Source organism: Ostrea edulis, chromosome 10 (genome assembly GCF_947568905.1).
Source record: "Ostrea edulis chromosome 10, xbOstEdul1.1, whole genome shotgun sequence".
Classification (NCBI taxonomy): domain Eukaryota; kingdom Metazoa; phylum Mollusca; class Bivalvia; order Ostreida; family Ostreidae; genus Ostrea; species Ostrea edulis.
The window spans coordinates 738,258-751,377 of NC_079173.1; the positions used below are offsets into that span (position 1 = coordinate 738,258).

General features: G+C 41.2%; 1 protein-coding gene across 1 annotated transcript; it reads right to left on the reverse strand.

Moving 5' to 3' along the window:
• Window positions 1-9,825: 9,825 nt before the first annotated feature.
• Window positions 9,826-13,120, reverse strand: LOC130050831 (uncharacterized). The gene is made up of 2 exons (XM_056151609.1): window positions 11,753-13,120; window positions 9,826-10,941 (listed from the first exon to the last, which is right to left on the reverse strand). The coding sequence occupies exons 1-2, from the start codon at window positions 13,114-13,116 to the stop codon at window positions 9,879-9,881; spliced, it is 2,427 nt and encodes an 808-aa protein (XP_056007584.1). The 5' UTR covers window positions 13,117-13,120; the 3' UTR covers window positions 9,826-9,878.

Sequence of the window (13,120 nt, forward strand, 5' to 3'; positions counted from 1 at the left end):
ATCCGGGGTAGTTACAAGTTAGAACCGGGGTAGTTAAAAGTCAGGATCCGGGGTAGTTACAAGTCAGGACCCGGGGTAGTTAAGTCAGGAACCGGGGTAGTTAAAAGTCAGGATCCGGGGTAGTTAAAAGTCAGGATACGGGGTAGTTAAAAGTCAGGACCCGGGGTAGTTAAAAGTCAGGATCCGGGGTAGATAAAGGTCAGTACCTGGGGTAGTTACAAGTCAGGACCCGGGGTAGCTAAAAGTCAGGACGGGGTAGTTACAAATCAGGACCCGCGGTAGTTACAAGTCAGGATCCGGGGTAGTTACAAGTCAGGATCCGGGGTAGTTAAAAGTCAGGACCCGGGGTAGTTAAAAGTCAGGATCCGGGGTAGATAAAGGTCAGTACCTGGGGTAGTTACAAGTCAGGATCCGGGGTAGCTAAAAGTCAGGACGGGGTAGTTACAAATCAGGACCCGCGGTAGTTACAAGTCAGTATCCGGGGTAGTTACAAGTCAGGATCCGGGATAGTTACAAGTCAGGATCCGGGGTAGTTACAAGTCAGGATCCGGGGTAGTTACAAGTCAGGATCCGGGGTAGTTACAAGTCAGGATCCGGGGTAGTTAAACGTCAGGTTCCAGGTGTAAGTTGAGGCGCCTATAGGAGATGAGAGAGTTTATTTAGGAAAATGCTTCTAACAAATCGCCTATGACGTTATTGTAGCATTACTTTCGCCGCTGAATGGTGAAGCCACAGCGCTTTTTGTTGAAAATTGGGAATTTTAACACGTTTATTGTGATACATTACGTTACCGTGGGGAGTTCTGATAAAAGACGACCAATTTTGAACATCGAATCCGGAGTAGAAGCAAGAAAAACATTACGGTGAATATGGGGTAAAATATTTCCTAAACGTTTCTAATCCAAACATTTTTTTTTTCATTTTTTTAAATCTTTATATATATTTTGTTTTGAATTGAAATACATGGTGGGATGTCCTTCAGAAATAGGAGAGGGGAGTTACCTAATGATATATTTTCATTCAAGAAAAAAAAACCCAGGAAACGATCGTAGTCATAAATGTGGGGCATAACCCCGCCCCCTGATTCTATATGCCTGCTCCTAGGCAGATCTGTTTGTTACGACACGATGTGTAACAACGAACCGCAACGCTATGTAACTCTATTTCCTTCTTATTTTTGTTGCATAGCGTCGTCATTTGTGCAGCACTTTGTAGCAAATTGTTACATACCGAGCGGGGATTGTACCTTTTTATGTATGTGTGTCTTTCTGTGAATTTACCAAACCCCGCATTATCTCTCTCTCTCTCTCTCTCTCTCTCTCTCTCTCTCTCTCTCATACACTCTCATGTTGTTGACCTACAAAACACGACACGAGTTTTATACTTCACACAGTGGACAAACCACGGAGATTCTCCGTGTCCCAAGGTGTGTGTTATTTGCCTTTACACACAGCTTCTAGGAACCTTGATCTCGTGGGGGTCCGAGTTTAGAATAGGTCTAGTACCCCCTTGCCTGTCGTAAAAGACGACTAAATGGGGCGGTCCTTCGGATGAGACCGCAAAAACCAAGGTCCCGTGTCACAGCAGGTATGGCACGATAAAGACCCCCCTCCCTGCTCAAAGGCCAAAAGCGCCGAACATAGGCCTACATTTTGCAGCCCTTCACCGGCAGTGATGACGTCTCCATATGAGTGTAATATTCTCGAGAGCGACGTTAAACAATATACAATCAATCAATGTAGGAGTTTTGCTGTGGATATGGTCGCCTTGCAGGGGATGTGAAAATGTGCTACAGGCTAAATAATCATGATAAATGTGGAGTTTTGGAAAAAGACAAAATATCAATATCCCCCTCCCTAATATGTTTTTTAGCATTTTGAGACAAAAATTCCAACGATTACAAAAACTATATATATATTGTATTTTTGAGAATACCTGATTTTGAAAATTTTTCTTTTAATTTTCTAACCATCCTTTCGTCATTAAAATATCCCTAAATGTACTGTTTGATAATAATGTGTACTGCAGGCAATTTCTGATTTGAATGTGAATTAGTATATTCAGACACCCCCCCCCCCCTAAAATTTTCAAATTTACAGTAAATCGTTGTGTCTTGTTTAGAAAAAATGTACTAAACGATAAAGAAAGCAATAATTTCCTCCACTCCCGGAGAAATAAATGACAAAATCTTTTGATTACTTGAATTACTTTATTGGGAGAACTTAATGTTTTCCAAAAACCCTCAACTTTGCATTATTTTACTAGTTTCACTTTATTAGAAATGATAGAAAATATTACAAATGACTTAGATAGGAAACATATTTCAAATCCTATAAAATCTGTAAAATCCAGGAGCCTCTGGGGGCGAAACGGGCATATTCTTAAAAATAACATTTTAGAAGAGTTGTAATCTGATCACGTTTGAAGAATGGACAATTCACTTCTGTTTTATTTAAACATAAAAATCTAAAAGTATCAGGACAACGTTAGCACCTTAAATTAAACAAACACGTAATCTGAACTCGGTGTAGGAATTTTTAACCTTGAATTGAACAAACACTAATCTGAACCCGATGCAGGAATTCTTAAACATGGTGTTTCAATATTACAAGAGCCAATTATCCAGAAAACACAAATCTGATGCAAAGCTTCAGTAATAAGAAGAGATTAGAGTTCTTCAAACCACGTCCTCGGAGGGAGTGGGCAAGAGCTGGGTTACACGAATGCATCACTTCGATATACCCCTGTGAGCTCGAAATAAAAGACACCACAGAGTCGCCCACTACTGCTTCATACTTTGATATTTTATTGAAAGATATTAACGGCACACTAACGTTACTCAACTTTATTAAAAACGGGATGATTTCAGCTTTTCCATCGTCAACATCCCATATTCAATTATACCCCCGAACAAAGTTCAGAGGGGTATATAGGAATCACTCTGTCTGTCCGTCTGTCTGTCGTGTCCGGGCCATAACTTCTTTGTTCTTTGACTTAGGCATACCATATTAGCCACACAGGTGGATCACCATGAGACGATGTGTCGAGTACCTTCGTGACCTCTATATGACCTTGAACCTTGACCTCAATGTCAAAATTTAAGGTGGTTTTTTTTTACAATGGACTCGTGTCCAGGACATAACTTCTTTGTTCTTTGACATAGGCATACCATATTTGACACATGCGTGTATCACCATGAGACGATGTATCATGAACCTTCATGAACTCCATATGACCTTGACCTCAAGGTCAAAATTAAGGGTTTTTACAATGGATTCGTGTCAGCGCCATGACTTCTTTGTTCTTTGACATGGGCATACCATATTTGACACATGAGTATATCACCATGAGACAATGTGTCGGGTACCTTCATGACCTCTATATGACCTTGAACTTTGACCTCAAGGTCAAAATTGATTATAGGGTTTTGTCATACCATAAAACATGGGTGTATCACCATGAGACTATATGTCATGTACATTCATGACCTCTTTATGACCTTGACCTTTTATCTCAAGGTCAAAATTTTAGGTTTATGCCATGGACTTGTGTTCGGACTATATCTTCCATTTTCTTCTACAAAGGCATACCATATTTTTACACTCAGAAAAGAGGTAATTTATACCTATTAACAACACCCTTTGGGAGATTGGGGTAAGCGGGGGGTATTCTTAGTGATCATTGCTCACAGTACCTCTTGTTTTATGTAGAAATAAATCATTGTCACTTACATATGGTCAGGTGAAATATGGTGTTTATATATCTCATCTGATTTGATACGCAAGAGCTTGTTCTGCTTATGGTCGGTTTTTAAATCGAAGCAGGCTACTGACAAACAATTTGATGCTGCAGGGGTTCCAACAATCTCAATATAAAGCATCTACATGTACTGCAGATCGAAGTTTGTTCAAATCATGGCCCCCAAGGAGTAAGGATGGACCACAATAGGCGAAACAAGTATTTTACGGGACAGAAAAGGACCCACTATAAAGAATTTCTCAATAGGAACAGTACTACCGAATTGCAGTTGATATTAAAACATGGACATAAAGCGCGGATTTAAGTTTGGTCAAGCCATGGCCCTGTGGGATATAGTTTACAATTTAATAGGGGCGGATGCAGAATTGAAATTATAGGGGAGGTAACAGGGAGTGTATCCTGTGTATATTTTTTTTTTTAAATTCTGTCATTGAGATGAAATTAATGAAAATGACATCAAATTAAGTTGTTGGGTTTTTTTTTTTTTTTTTTTTTTTTTTTTTAATAGAATATAATTTCTCGCAATAAAAATAACAATATATCAAAAAATTTTCTCATGTATTTCTATAAGTGGAAATCTTTATTGTTTACTTTTTATTTCTATCTAAGAAACTATGGTCTACATTAGATTTGAAAATGTATGGGAGAGGCTCCTTAAATCCGCCACTGAAAATAGGGGATAGAAGTTTTTTTGTGATGGCACTGAATGAAAATGCTAATTTCCGGAAAACTAAAAGCCAGGAAACCTGACATCAATCTTTCATGTATAGTTTCGGTGGTGCGGAAACAATTAAATAATCTCCGCAAAATTTGAATCTGTGAAAACTGTAAACAAAAGGAAACATCAGATCAGAGGAAATAGCTGTACAGAACGCGAAAACTAAACAGAACAGTGGATATATCGTATCCCACCTGGATTTTCAATGTGTGAAGACTAAAAAGAACAGTGGATTTATCATATCCTCACCTGGATTTTCAATGTGTGAAGACTAAACAGAACAGTGGATATATCGTACCTGACCTGGATTTTCAATGTGTGAAAACTAAACAGAACAGTGGATATATCGTACCTCACCTGGATTTTCAATGTGTGAAGACTAAACAGAACAGTGGATATATCGTACCCTCACCTGGATTTTCAATGTGTGAAGACTAAACAGAACAGTGGATTTATCATATCCCCACCTGGATTTTCAATGTGTGAAGACTAAACAGAACAGTGGATATATCGTACCTCACCTGGATTGTCAATGTGTGAAGACTAAACAGAACAGTGGATATATCGTACCTCACCTGGATTGTCAATGTGTGAAGACTAAACAGAACAGTGGATATATCGTACCCTCACCTGGATTTTCAATGTGTGACAAAAGACCAAACAGAACAGTGGATATATCGTACCTCACCTGGATTGTCAATGTGTGATAAAAGACCAAAGAGAACAGTGGATATATCGTACCTCACCTGGATTGTCAATGTGTGAAGACTAAACAGAACAGTGGATATATCGTACCTCACCTGGATTGTCAATGTGTGAAGACTAAACAGAACAGTGGATATATCGTACCTCACCTGGATTTTCAATGTGTGACAAAAGACCAAACAGAACAGTGGATATATCGTACCTCACCTGGATTGTCAATGTGTGAAGACTAAACAGAACAGTGGATATATCGTACCTCACCTGGATTGTCAATGTGTGATAAAAGACCAAACAGAGCGACCGTGGGTGTATTTTGAACCAGCAAACAGACGTAACCCCACCTAGATAAAGAAGACCTTTAAAAGAAGACAGGGACTTGCATGCAGTGGTTTAAACTTTAAATCTAACGTTCGTACTATGAATAAAAAGCCCGTACGTATATCAATGCGTGAAGCTAATGACTTCAGTATCACCATAAGGTATCAAAAGAGTTCTCTTGTATCTCTCGCTTAAAATCATCGACTTGGTATTGTTTATGTTAAACACTATTATAAACTTCAACAGACAATTTGTATTGAGTGGTTGTTAGATTTAAAGATTTGGGTCACTGATTTGCTCTGGTCGGTTGCAACAATATCTAACATGGATTAGAAGTTTAAATTTAAGAATTTGTAAAAAAAAAATATATATATATATATATGAAAGCGACAGTCCCGTTAGAATGGCAGCTCACTTCTCGCGAAGATCAAGACTTGGGTCACCAGGTGATGAAGCTTTATGAAGGTTATATACGTTACACATTGATAATCTGATAACCCGTTAGAACCGCCGGTGTTGCAGCATAGACTCCCCCCGCATAGACTTTCCCCCGCATAGACTTCCCCCCGCATAAACTTTCTCCCCGCATAGACTCCCCCCGCAAAAACTTTTCCCCCTGCATAGACCCCCCCCCCCGCGCGTAGACTTTCTCCCGCATAGACCCCCCCCACGCATAGACTTTTCCCCGCATAGACTTTCCCCCACATAGACTTTTCCCCCATTGACTCCCTCCCCCCCACCCCCCACCCCGCATAGACTTTCCCCCCACATAGACTCCCCCCCCCGCATAGACTTTTCCCCCTGCATAGACCCCCCCCCCCTGCATAGACTTTCCCCCGCATAGACTTCCCCCCGCATAGACTTTCCCCCCTAGACTCCCCCCACCGCATAGACTTTCCCTCCGCATAGACTCCCCCCCCTCCCCCCGCATAGACTTTCCCCCGCATAGACTTTCCGCTGCATAGACTTTCCCCCACATAGACTTTCCCCTGCATAGACTTTTGCCCCCATTGACTCCCCCCCCGCAAAGACCCCCCCCCCCCACGCATAGACTTTCCCCCGCATAGACTTTCCCCCACATAGACTCCCCCCGCATAGACCCCCCCCCACGCATAGACTTTCCCCCGCATAGACTTCCCCCCGCATAGACTTTCCCCCGCAAAGACTTTCCCTCGCATAAACTTTCCCCCGCATAGACTTTCCGCTGCATAGACTTTACCCTACATAGACTTTCCCCTGCATAGACTTTCCCCCACATAGACTTCCCCCGCATAGACTTTCCCCCGCAAAAACTTTCCCCCACATAGACTTTCCCCCCTGCATAGACTCCCCCCCCCCTCATAGACCCCAGCCCCCGCATAGACTTTCCCCCGCATAGACTTTCCCCTGCATAGACTTTCCCCCACATAGACTTTTTCCCCCATAGACTCCCCCCTCCCCCGCATAGACCCCCGCCCCCGCATAGACTTTCCCCCACATAGACTTTCCCCCGCATAGACTTTCCGCTGCATAAACTTTCCCCCACATAGACTTTCCCCTGCATAGACTTTTCCCCCCCATTGACTCCCCCCCGCATAGACTTTCCCCCCACATAGACTCCCCCCGCATAGACCCCCCCCCACGCATAGACTTTCCCCCCATTGACTCCCCCCCCCACATAGACTTCCCCCCCACATAGACTCCCCCCGCATAGACTTTCCCCCCGCATAGACTCCCCCGCATAGACCCCCCCCCCCCGCATAAACTTTCCCCCCGCATAGACTTTCCCCCGCATAGATTTTCCCCCCGCATAGACTTTCCACCCGTATAGATTCCCCCCATAGACTCCCCCCCCCCCCCCCGCATAGACTTTCCCCCCGCATAGACTTCCCCCCCCGCATAGACTTTCCCCCTCATAGACTTGTACCCCCCTAGACTCCCCCCCCCCGCATAGACTTCCCCCCGCATAGACTTTCCCCCCACATAGACTCCCCCTTAGACTCCCCCCCCCGCAAAGACTTTCCCCCCTGCATAGACTCATCCCCCCCGCATAGACCCCCGCCCCCGCATAGACTTTCCCCCGCATAGACTTTCCCCTGCATAGACTTTCCCCCACATATACTTTTCCCCCCATAGACTCCCCCCCCGCATAAACCCCCGCCCCCGCATAGACTTTCCCCCGCATAGACTCCCCCCCCCGCATAGAATTCCGCCCCCCACATAGACTCCCCACCCGCATAGATCCCCCCCGCATAGACTCCCCCGCATATACTCCCCCCATAGACTTACCCCCGCATAGACTTTTCCCCCGCATAGACTTTCCCCCGCATAGACTTCCCCCCACATAGACTTTCCCCCGTATAGACCCCCCCCGCATAGACTTCCCCCTGCATAGACTTCCCCCCGCATAGACTCCCCCCACATAGACTCCCCCCCCGCATAGACTCCCCCCACATAGACTCCCCCCCCGCATAGACTTCCCCCACATAGACTTTCCCCCGCATAGACTTTCCCCTGCATAGACTCCCCCCCCCCCTGCATTGACTTCCCCCGCATATAGACTTTCCCCCGGAAAAAAACAAGTCCGGGATAGATTCTGTAATTAAGTGCAGTGTTTAAGGCAACAAATCCACCGTGCCGACATTTTGTATGTATATACCCATATATTTTTTCTTCTAAATCTAGTATCCCTTGGGTAGAGGTACATATGCACCCTCTTCTACGACCTAACACATTTACTACAATCACAGGAGTTTGAAATTTTATCAATAAAGTTAATAAAATGTACTTGATTGACCAAACCATGAGCTATGCGTAAGCATAGCGAACAGGAATGAAACGCCGTTTTGGAGAAATCGAGAATTTCGCTTTGAACCGCCGCTCAATGAATATAACTCGTCAGTATTTATCACTAACATTTGCCTACTTAAATTTGCCTCCTAACCCCTCTCTAATGCTGTCAGTATCCACTTTATTTGATTCCGTGTAAACATTGACTTTACCGAGGAGCCATTGTAATACGTCACATTCACTCCGGGCCTGACATTTTAAAACGATATTGCGGATTGAAAATTTCCGGAATACGCTGAGGCCATTGAGGGAGAGATGGAAGACACCAGAGAAGAGGCTTATTTTAGAGCAGTACAAGGGCACTGTTTTCTACTGACAGGACAATGTGGCACGGATAAAACCCATTTACTGAGGTAATACTGTACAGATAATTTGTCAGCGATGTTAAGTTAACTTCGAGAGATATTATGGAGTTTGCTATAAAAAAAACACGGGAGTTGACATTTCCCGCGCAAACTTTTGGTGAAGTCTGACAGATAGGCCTATAACTATTTCTTCAGTAAATAGAAATACCAGTTATACCACTAGTATTTCTATGAAATAAGGAAATTAATATGTAGATAAAGTAAATGAATAATGAAATGATTATGAACTGAGTATATATTGACCATGATTACTGCGTGTTGTCAATGAATTTGGAAAAGAATATTTCTGATTTACAGCTGTACACAAGCCTGTACTTTCTAGTATTTCATATAATCTTTGCATTGATTATTTGTGTTAGTTGTTTTATATTTAGTTTAATGAGAGTCAAATAATGATAAACTTTGTAGACTGGTGAGATGACTTAAAAATGATAATGAAAGGGGGGGGTACAATAATTATAGTCAAAGAAAATATTGCCATCTTAATATTTTGTGAACCATTTGCTTAGTAGTTATATATCAAATATGTTACACACATTTCTTCACAATCATGAATGATAAATGTTGAGCCTTGTCAATATTGCCAAAAGAAGTGGGGCCTGTGGGATACTTGGGTATGGATGGCATCATTATTCTCAACATCGTTGCTGTTGGACTTAGTGGCCTCATACCAAATATATACTTAAATTTAATAGATAGATCAATTAATCCCCATGCTGCTGTCCAAATAAATCTTCAATATTCAATGCTACACTGCTTGTTTATTAAAATGATGAGATGGTTTGTTTTGAAATAAAACAACATATATCTTAATACCATGCTCCATGACTATTAACCTTTGAAGATTAGTCTTCTATTTCTTGTATTTATTAATTTTTTTCCCCTAAATCTTGTATTAAGATCATAAAATGAAAAATAGTATCGGAATGAATTTCATTGACTTACTGGAATTATTATATATATATATATATATATATATATATATATATATATAAATGTGAAAAATTGTCTCAGTGTCCTTTAATCAATAGGTAAAACATGTCATATTTTATTTTATATTTTACATATATATATATATATATATATGGAGAATATTATGAATTTCAAAATATTATGTTACTGAGTCGTTCATCAGTTAATGGTCATGGAAATATAATCAAATCTCACATACCACATACATAGATTCACAATCGAATCCCTCTCCTCAGAGCTCTTTGAGATTTATTTCTGGAGGTATTTATTGGACATGGGGTAGTTGCTGTGAAGAAGGATGCCTTGTTGGTGGAATTCGATTTATTTGACACAGTACACTGTCCAAGAATAATGGCAGTATTTGATGGTCCATACTGTGCCAAAGTAGGATTGGTGTTTAATCCATTCCTTACTCCACGCTGCTGTCCAAATAAATTCTCCACAATATCTGAGTTTAGATATCCGGGATTTAGGCTATTTTTCCCATTGAGCACGTTTTTACATAAGGATATAAATCCCATTAGAGCGGAGTCTGTTCTGGTCTCTTGAGTCATCAGGTTTTTTGAGGAAATGAACATAACAGAGTCCTCAATGGCATCTTCCCATGATTTGAAATACTTCACAACATTGTGAAGCATTTCAAACCTCTTGTCATCCTGGGATGAAATTGGCCTATTTCTGGTACAGAAAATGTCCACAAGCACTGAGGTCTGCTCCAACAGTTCGATGCTTGACGCCAGGCTCTCCGGGTTCTTCAGGGTAGCTTGGTACGCCTTCATTAAGTATAGCATTTCCCTGTCTAGCACTTCAATGGCCAAGCTATTCCTCATTTTTGTAGCTGGAGTTAGTTTGACATGCTCTTCTGTAAGTTTGCGATGAATTGAGAAACCGCTTTGGAAATTAAACTGGTAACAAGATTCCCAGTGGTCCCAAGTGATGCATTTGCTGCCATGCACTAAGTATCTTCCAGCACTGGTCTTGTGTTGTGATTTACTGGATTCCACATTATTGCGAATTTTTTTCAACACATGCATGATGTCCTGAACAAAACACATGCCATGCTCCCGAAAAAAGATATCTTGAAAAACCCAATTAGAGTTCTTTGGATGGTCAGGAAAAAGCATCGTTGCAAACGAACGATTTGTCGAGGCACCATCTGTCATGACATGGTCTACAGTCACATTCATGTCATCCAGCAAATCTACACATTTCCAAAATGCTGTGTAGAGTTGATGTGCTGTCGCAGGATTGGCTCCAAAATACACAACTGGCCATCTAAAGTCAAGAGTAAAAATTGTATATTACAAGTCATATTCATTCAACACATTTAGGGCTAGTAATGATGGAATGCAATGAAACTCCCTAATAGAATCAAAATTTGCTGCAATTCCTCAATACCCTTCATTCATATATTATTTTATGTATAGTCTTTCATCAGTACCTAGGCTGTTTTGAGGGATATTTCTGTTTTATACTGTCATTAAATAGTAAAATATAGCTTAAGATATGCAGTTTTCTAACAAGAAATTGTCTTTGAACTGCAATTCATAGCTCATTGTGCATTAGTAATACTCGGGTGGTTGTTAAATGAAGGCCCATTGACCTCATGTTCTTTATAAAATGACAAGGCTCAATCTGTTATTATGATATTTATGTCTCCCCTTTTTCATGGAGAGACATATTGTTTTTGTACTCGATGTTCGTCTGTCTGTCCGTCTGTCTTTCACAAAATTTTATGAACGCTTCTAATCCAACATTGGATAGCTTGGGACTTTGTACAATGCTTCATTGCCATTTGTAGATGTGCATATTGTCAGGAAAGGAGGATCCAATTATTTCCTTAAAGTTATAGTGGATCTAAGAGGGATGGAGGGTGTAAAATAGCTTGTGAACACTTCTCCTCCTACATATATGGCTTCTCCGATAAACTTGACATTTTGTTCAATACTTAAATCCCACTTCCAATTTGGAGAGCTCATGAGACATTTTTGTTCATAAAAATAATCTCTAGCTCATGAACCTTTTCATAGCATAAAAATATGAGTTCAATGCAAGTAAATCACAATATCTTTAAAGGTCAAATTACCTGAATCCAGTAAATCCATGGAAGATAAACTGTAGTGCATGGGTTGCCAATTGCATTCGCTTCTTTCCATTGGAGATCATGTCAATGTTGTTATTGGTGTCGTCCATGTCCACAAATCCAACCAACTTCCAAGTGTCGCCGGACTTTGTTATGATGAGGTCATCTTGTATAGTCATCTCATCAATGACTATACCTCCGTGCCGACCAAATTCAGGAATGTTTTGCCGGTCCATTTCCTTCTTCATCCAGGTCAAGTTGGCCTCATTAAACCTTGGAATCTGCTTGACAGAATTTTTATAATATTGGAGAAGTCTTTTGGAAGGAAGGAGCAGAAAGTTTGATTTTTTCAAGTCGTCATAAGCTTGAGGAGAACGGATGTAGAGAGTTAAACACAGACTAATGATTTTTGGGTCCCATCTGCGTTGGTGTACTTCTAAGTCTTTGTTACAGTTTTCCAGTTGAGCTTTTAGTAGGGTTACAAATTCATCAGGGAGATCAGTTTTCTTTACAAAGTTCAAAATGTTTTCCATGTCGGCATGATCTTCTTTATCAAGGGTGATATAATTATCCACCACGGACTTTCTTTCTGTCAGTACATCCTTAGAAATTGGTGGGTTTTCGGCTTGTTGCTGTGCTGGAGGAGAAAAGGTCTGTTTATTTTCCTTATTCTCTACTTCACTGCTGTCTGGGCATTTTCTCTTTCTCTCCCTCCTCTTCCTTATGTGATGAGATTCATGACATGATGTACATGATGGGTTTTTCCCCAGCCAGTCCAGAATTTGCTTGCAGTACTTTGACCTCATAACCACCCTGTAATCATTTGCGTACGTGCTGGACATCTTCTCCTGGTGGAAAGTCTTAGGAAAATACCCATCATCTGAGGGAACTCCACCACACATTTTCATGTTTGCAACCAAGAATATAACTCCATCAACATTTGACTGCACTAAGGGAATGGGAAATCCTGATGATAGCTTTATATTGTTTATTTCAATTGAGAAATCATTGGGTTCAAATGCCATGAGGCAATGCTGCTGGGTGTCATTGATTAAAACAGGAATAGGACACTTGAATGTGAGGTTGGGTGTTGTGCATTGGATCTGGCATACAGATGGTAAATTTATTGTCCCAACAACCGAGGAGTTTGATGCGCGAGGACCAAGATTTTTGAATAATGTTATTCTCTTTCCTCCAGTAGAGATCAAATTTCCCTGTACATCAAATGGACGTGTGATACTTTTACTGAGTACATCCACATTTGGTGCATTCCCTCCTGTTGTTTTCCTCATGAACTCTGCACAGGCATTGTGTACATCGTTCAATGTAACGGATAAATTCCCATCATCTTTATGTTCTAAATTCATTGAC

Excerpts from the sequence above, each read along its gene's own strand:
- LOC130050831 (XM_056151609.1), bottom strand. The coding sequence starts at position 13,116 with ATGAATTTAGAACATAAAGATGATGGGAATTTATCCGTTACATTGAAC. Across the intron at positions 10,942-11,752 it reads CATGGATTTACTGGATTCAG|ATGGCCAGTTGTGTATTTTG; the intron begins GTAATTTGACCT and ends TCTTGACTTTAG.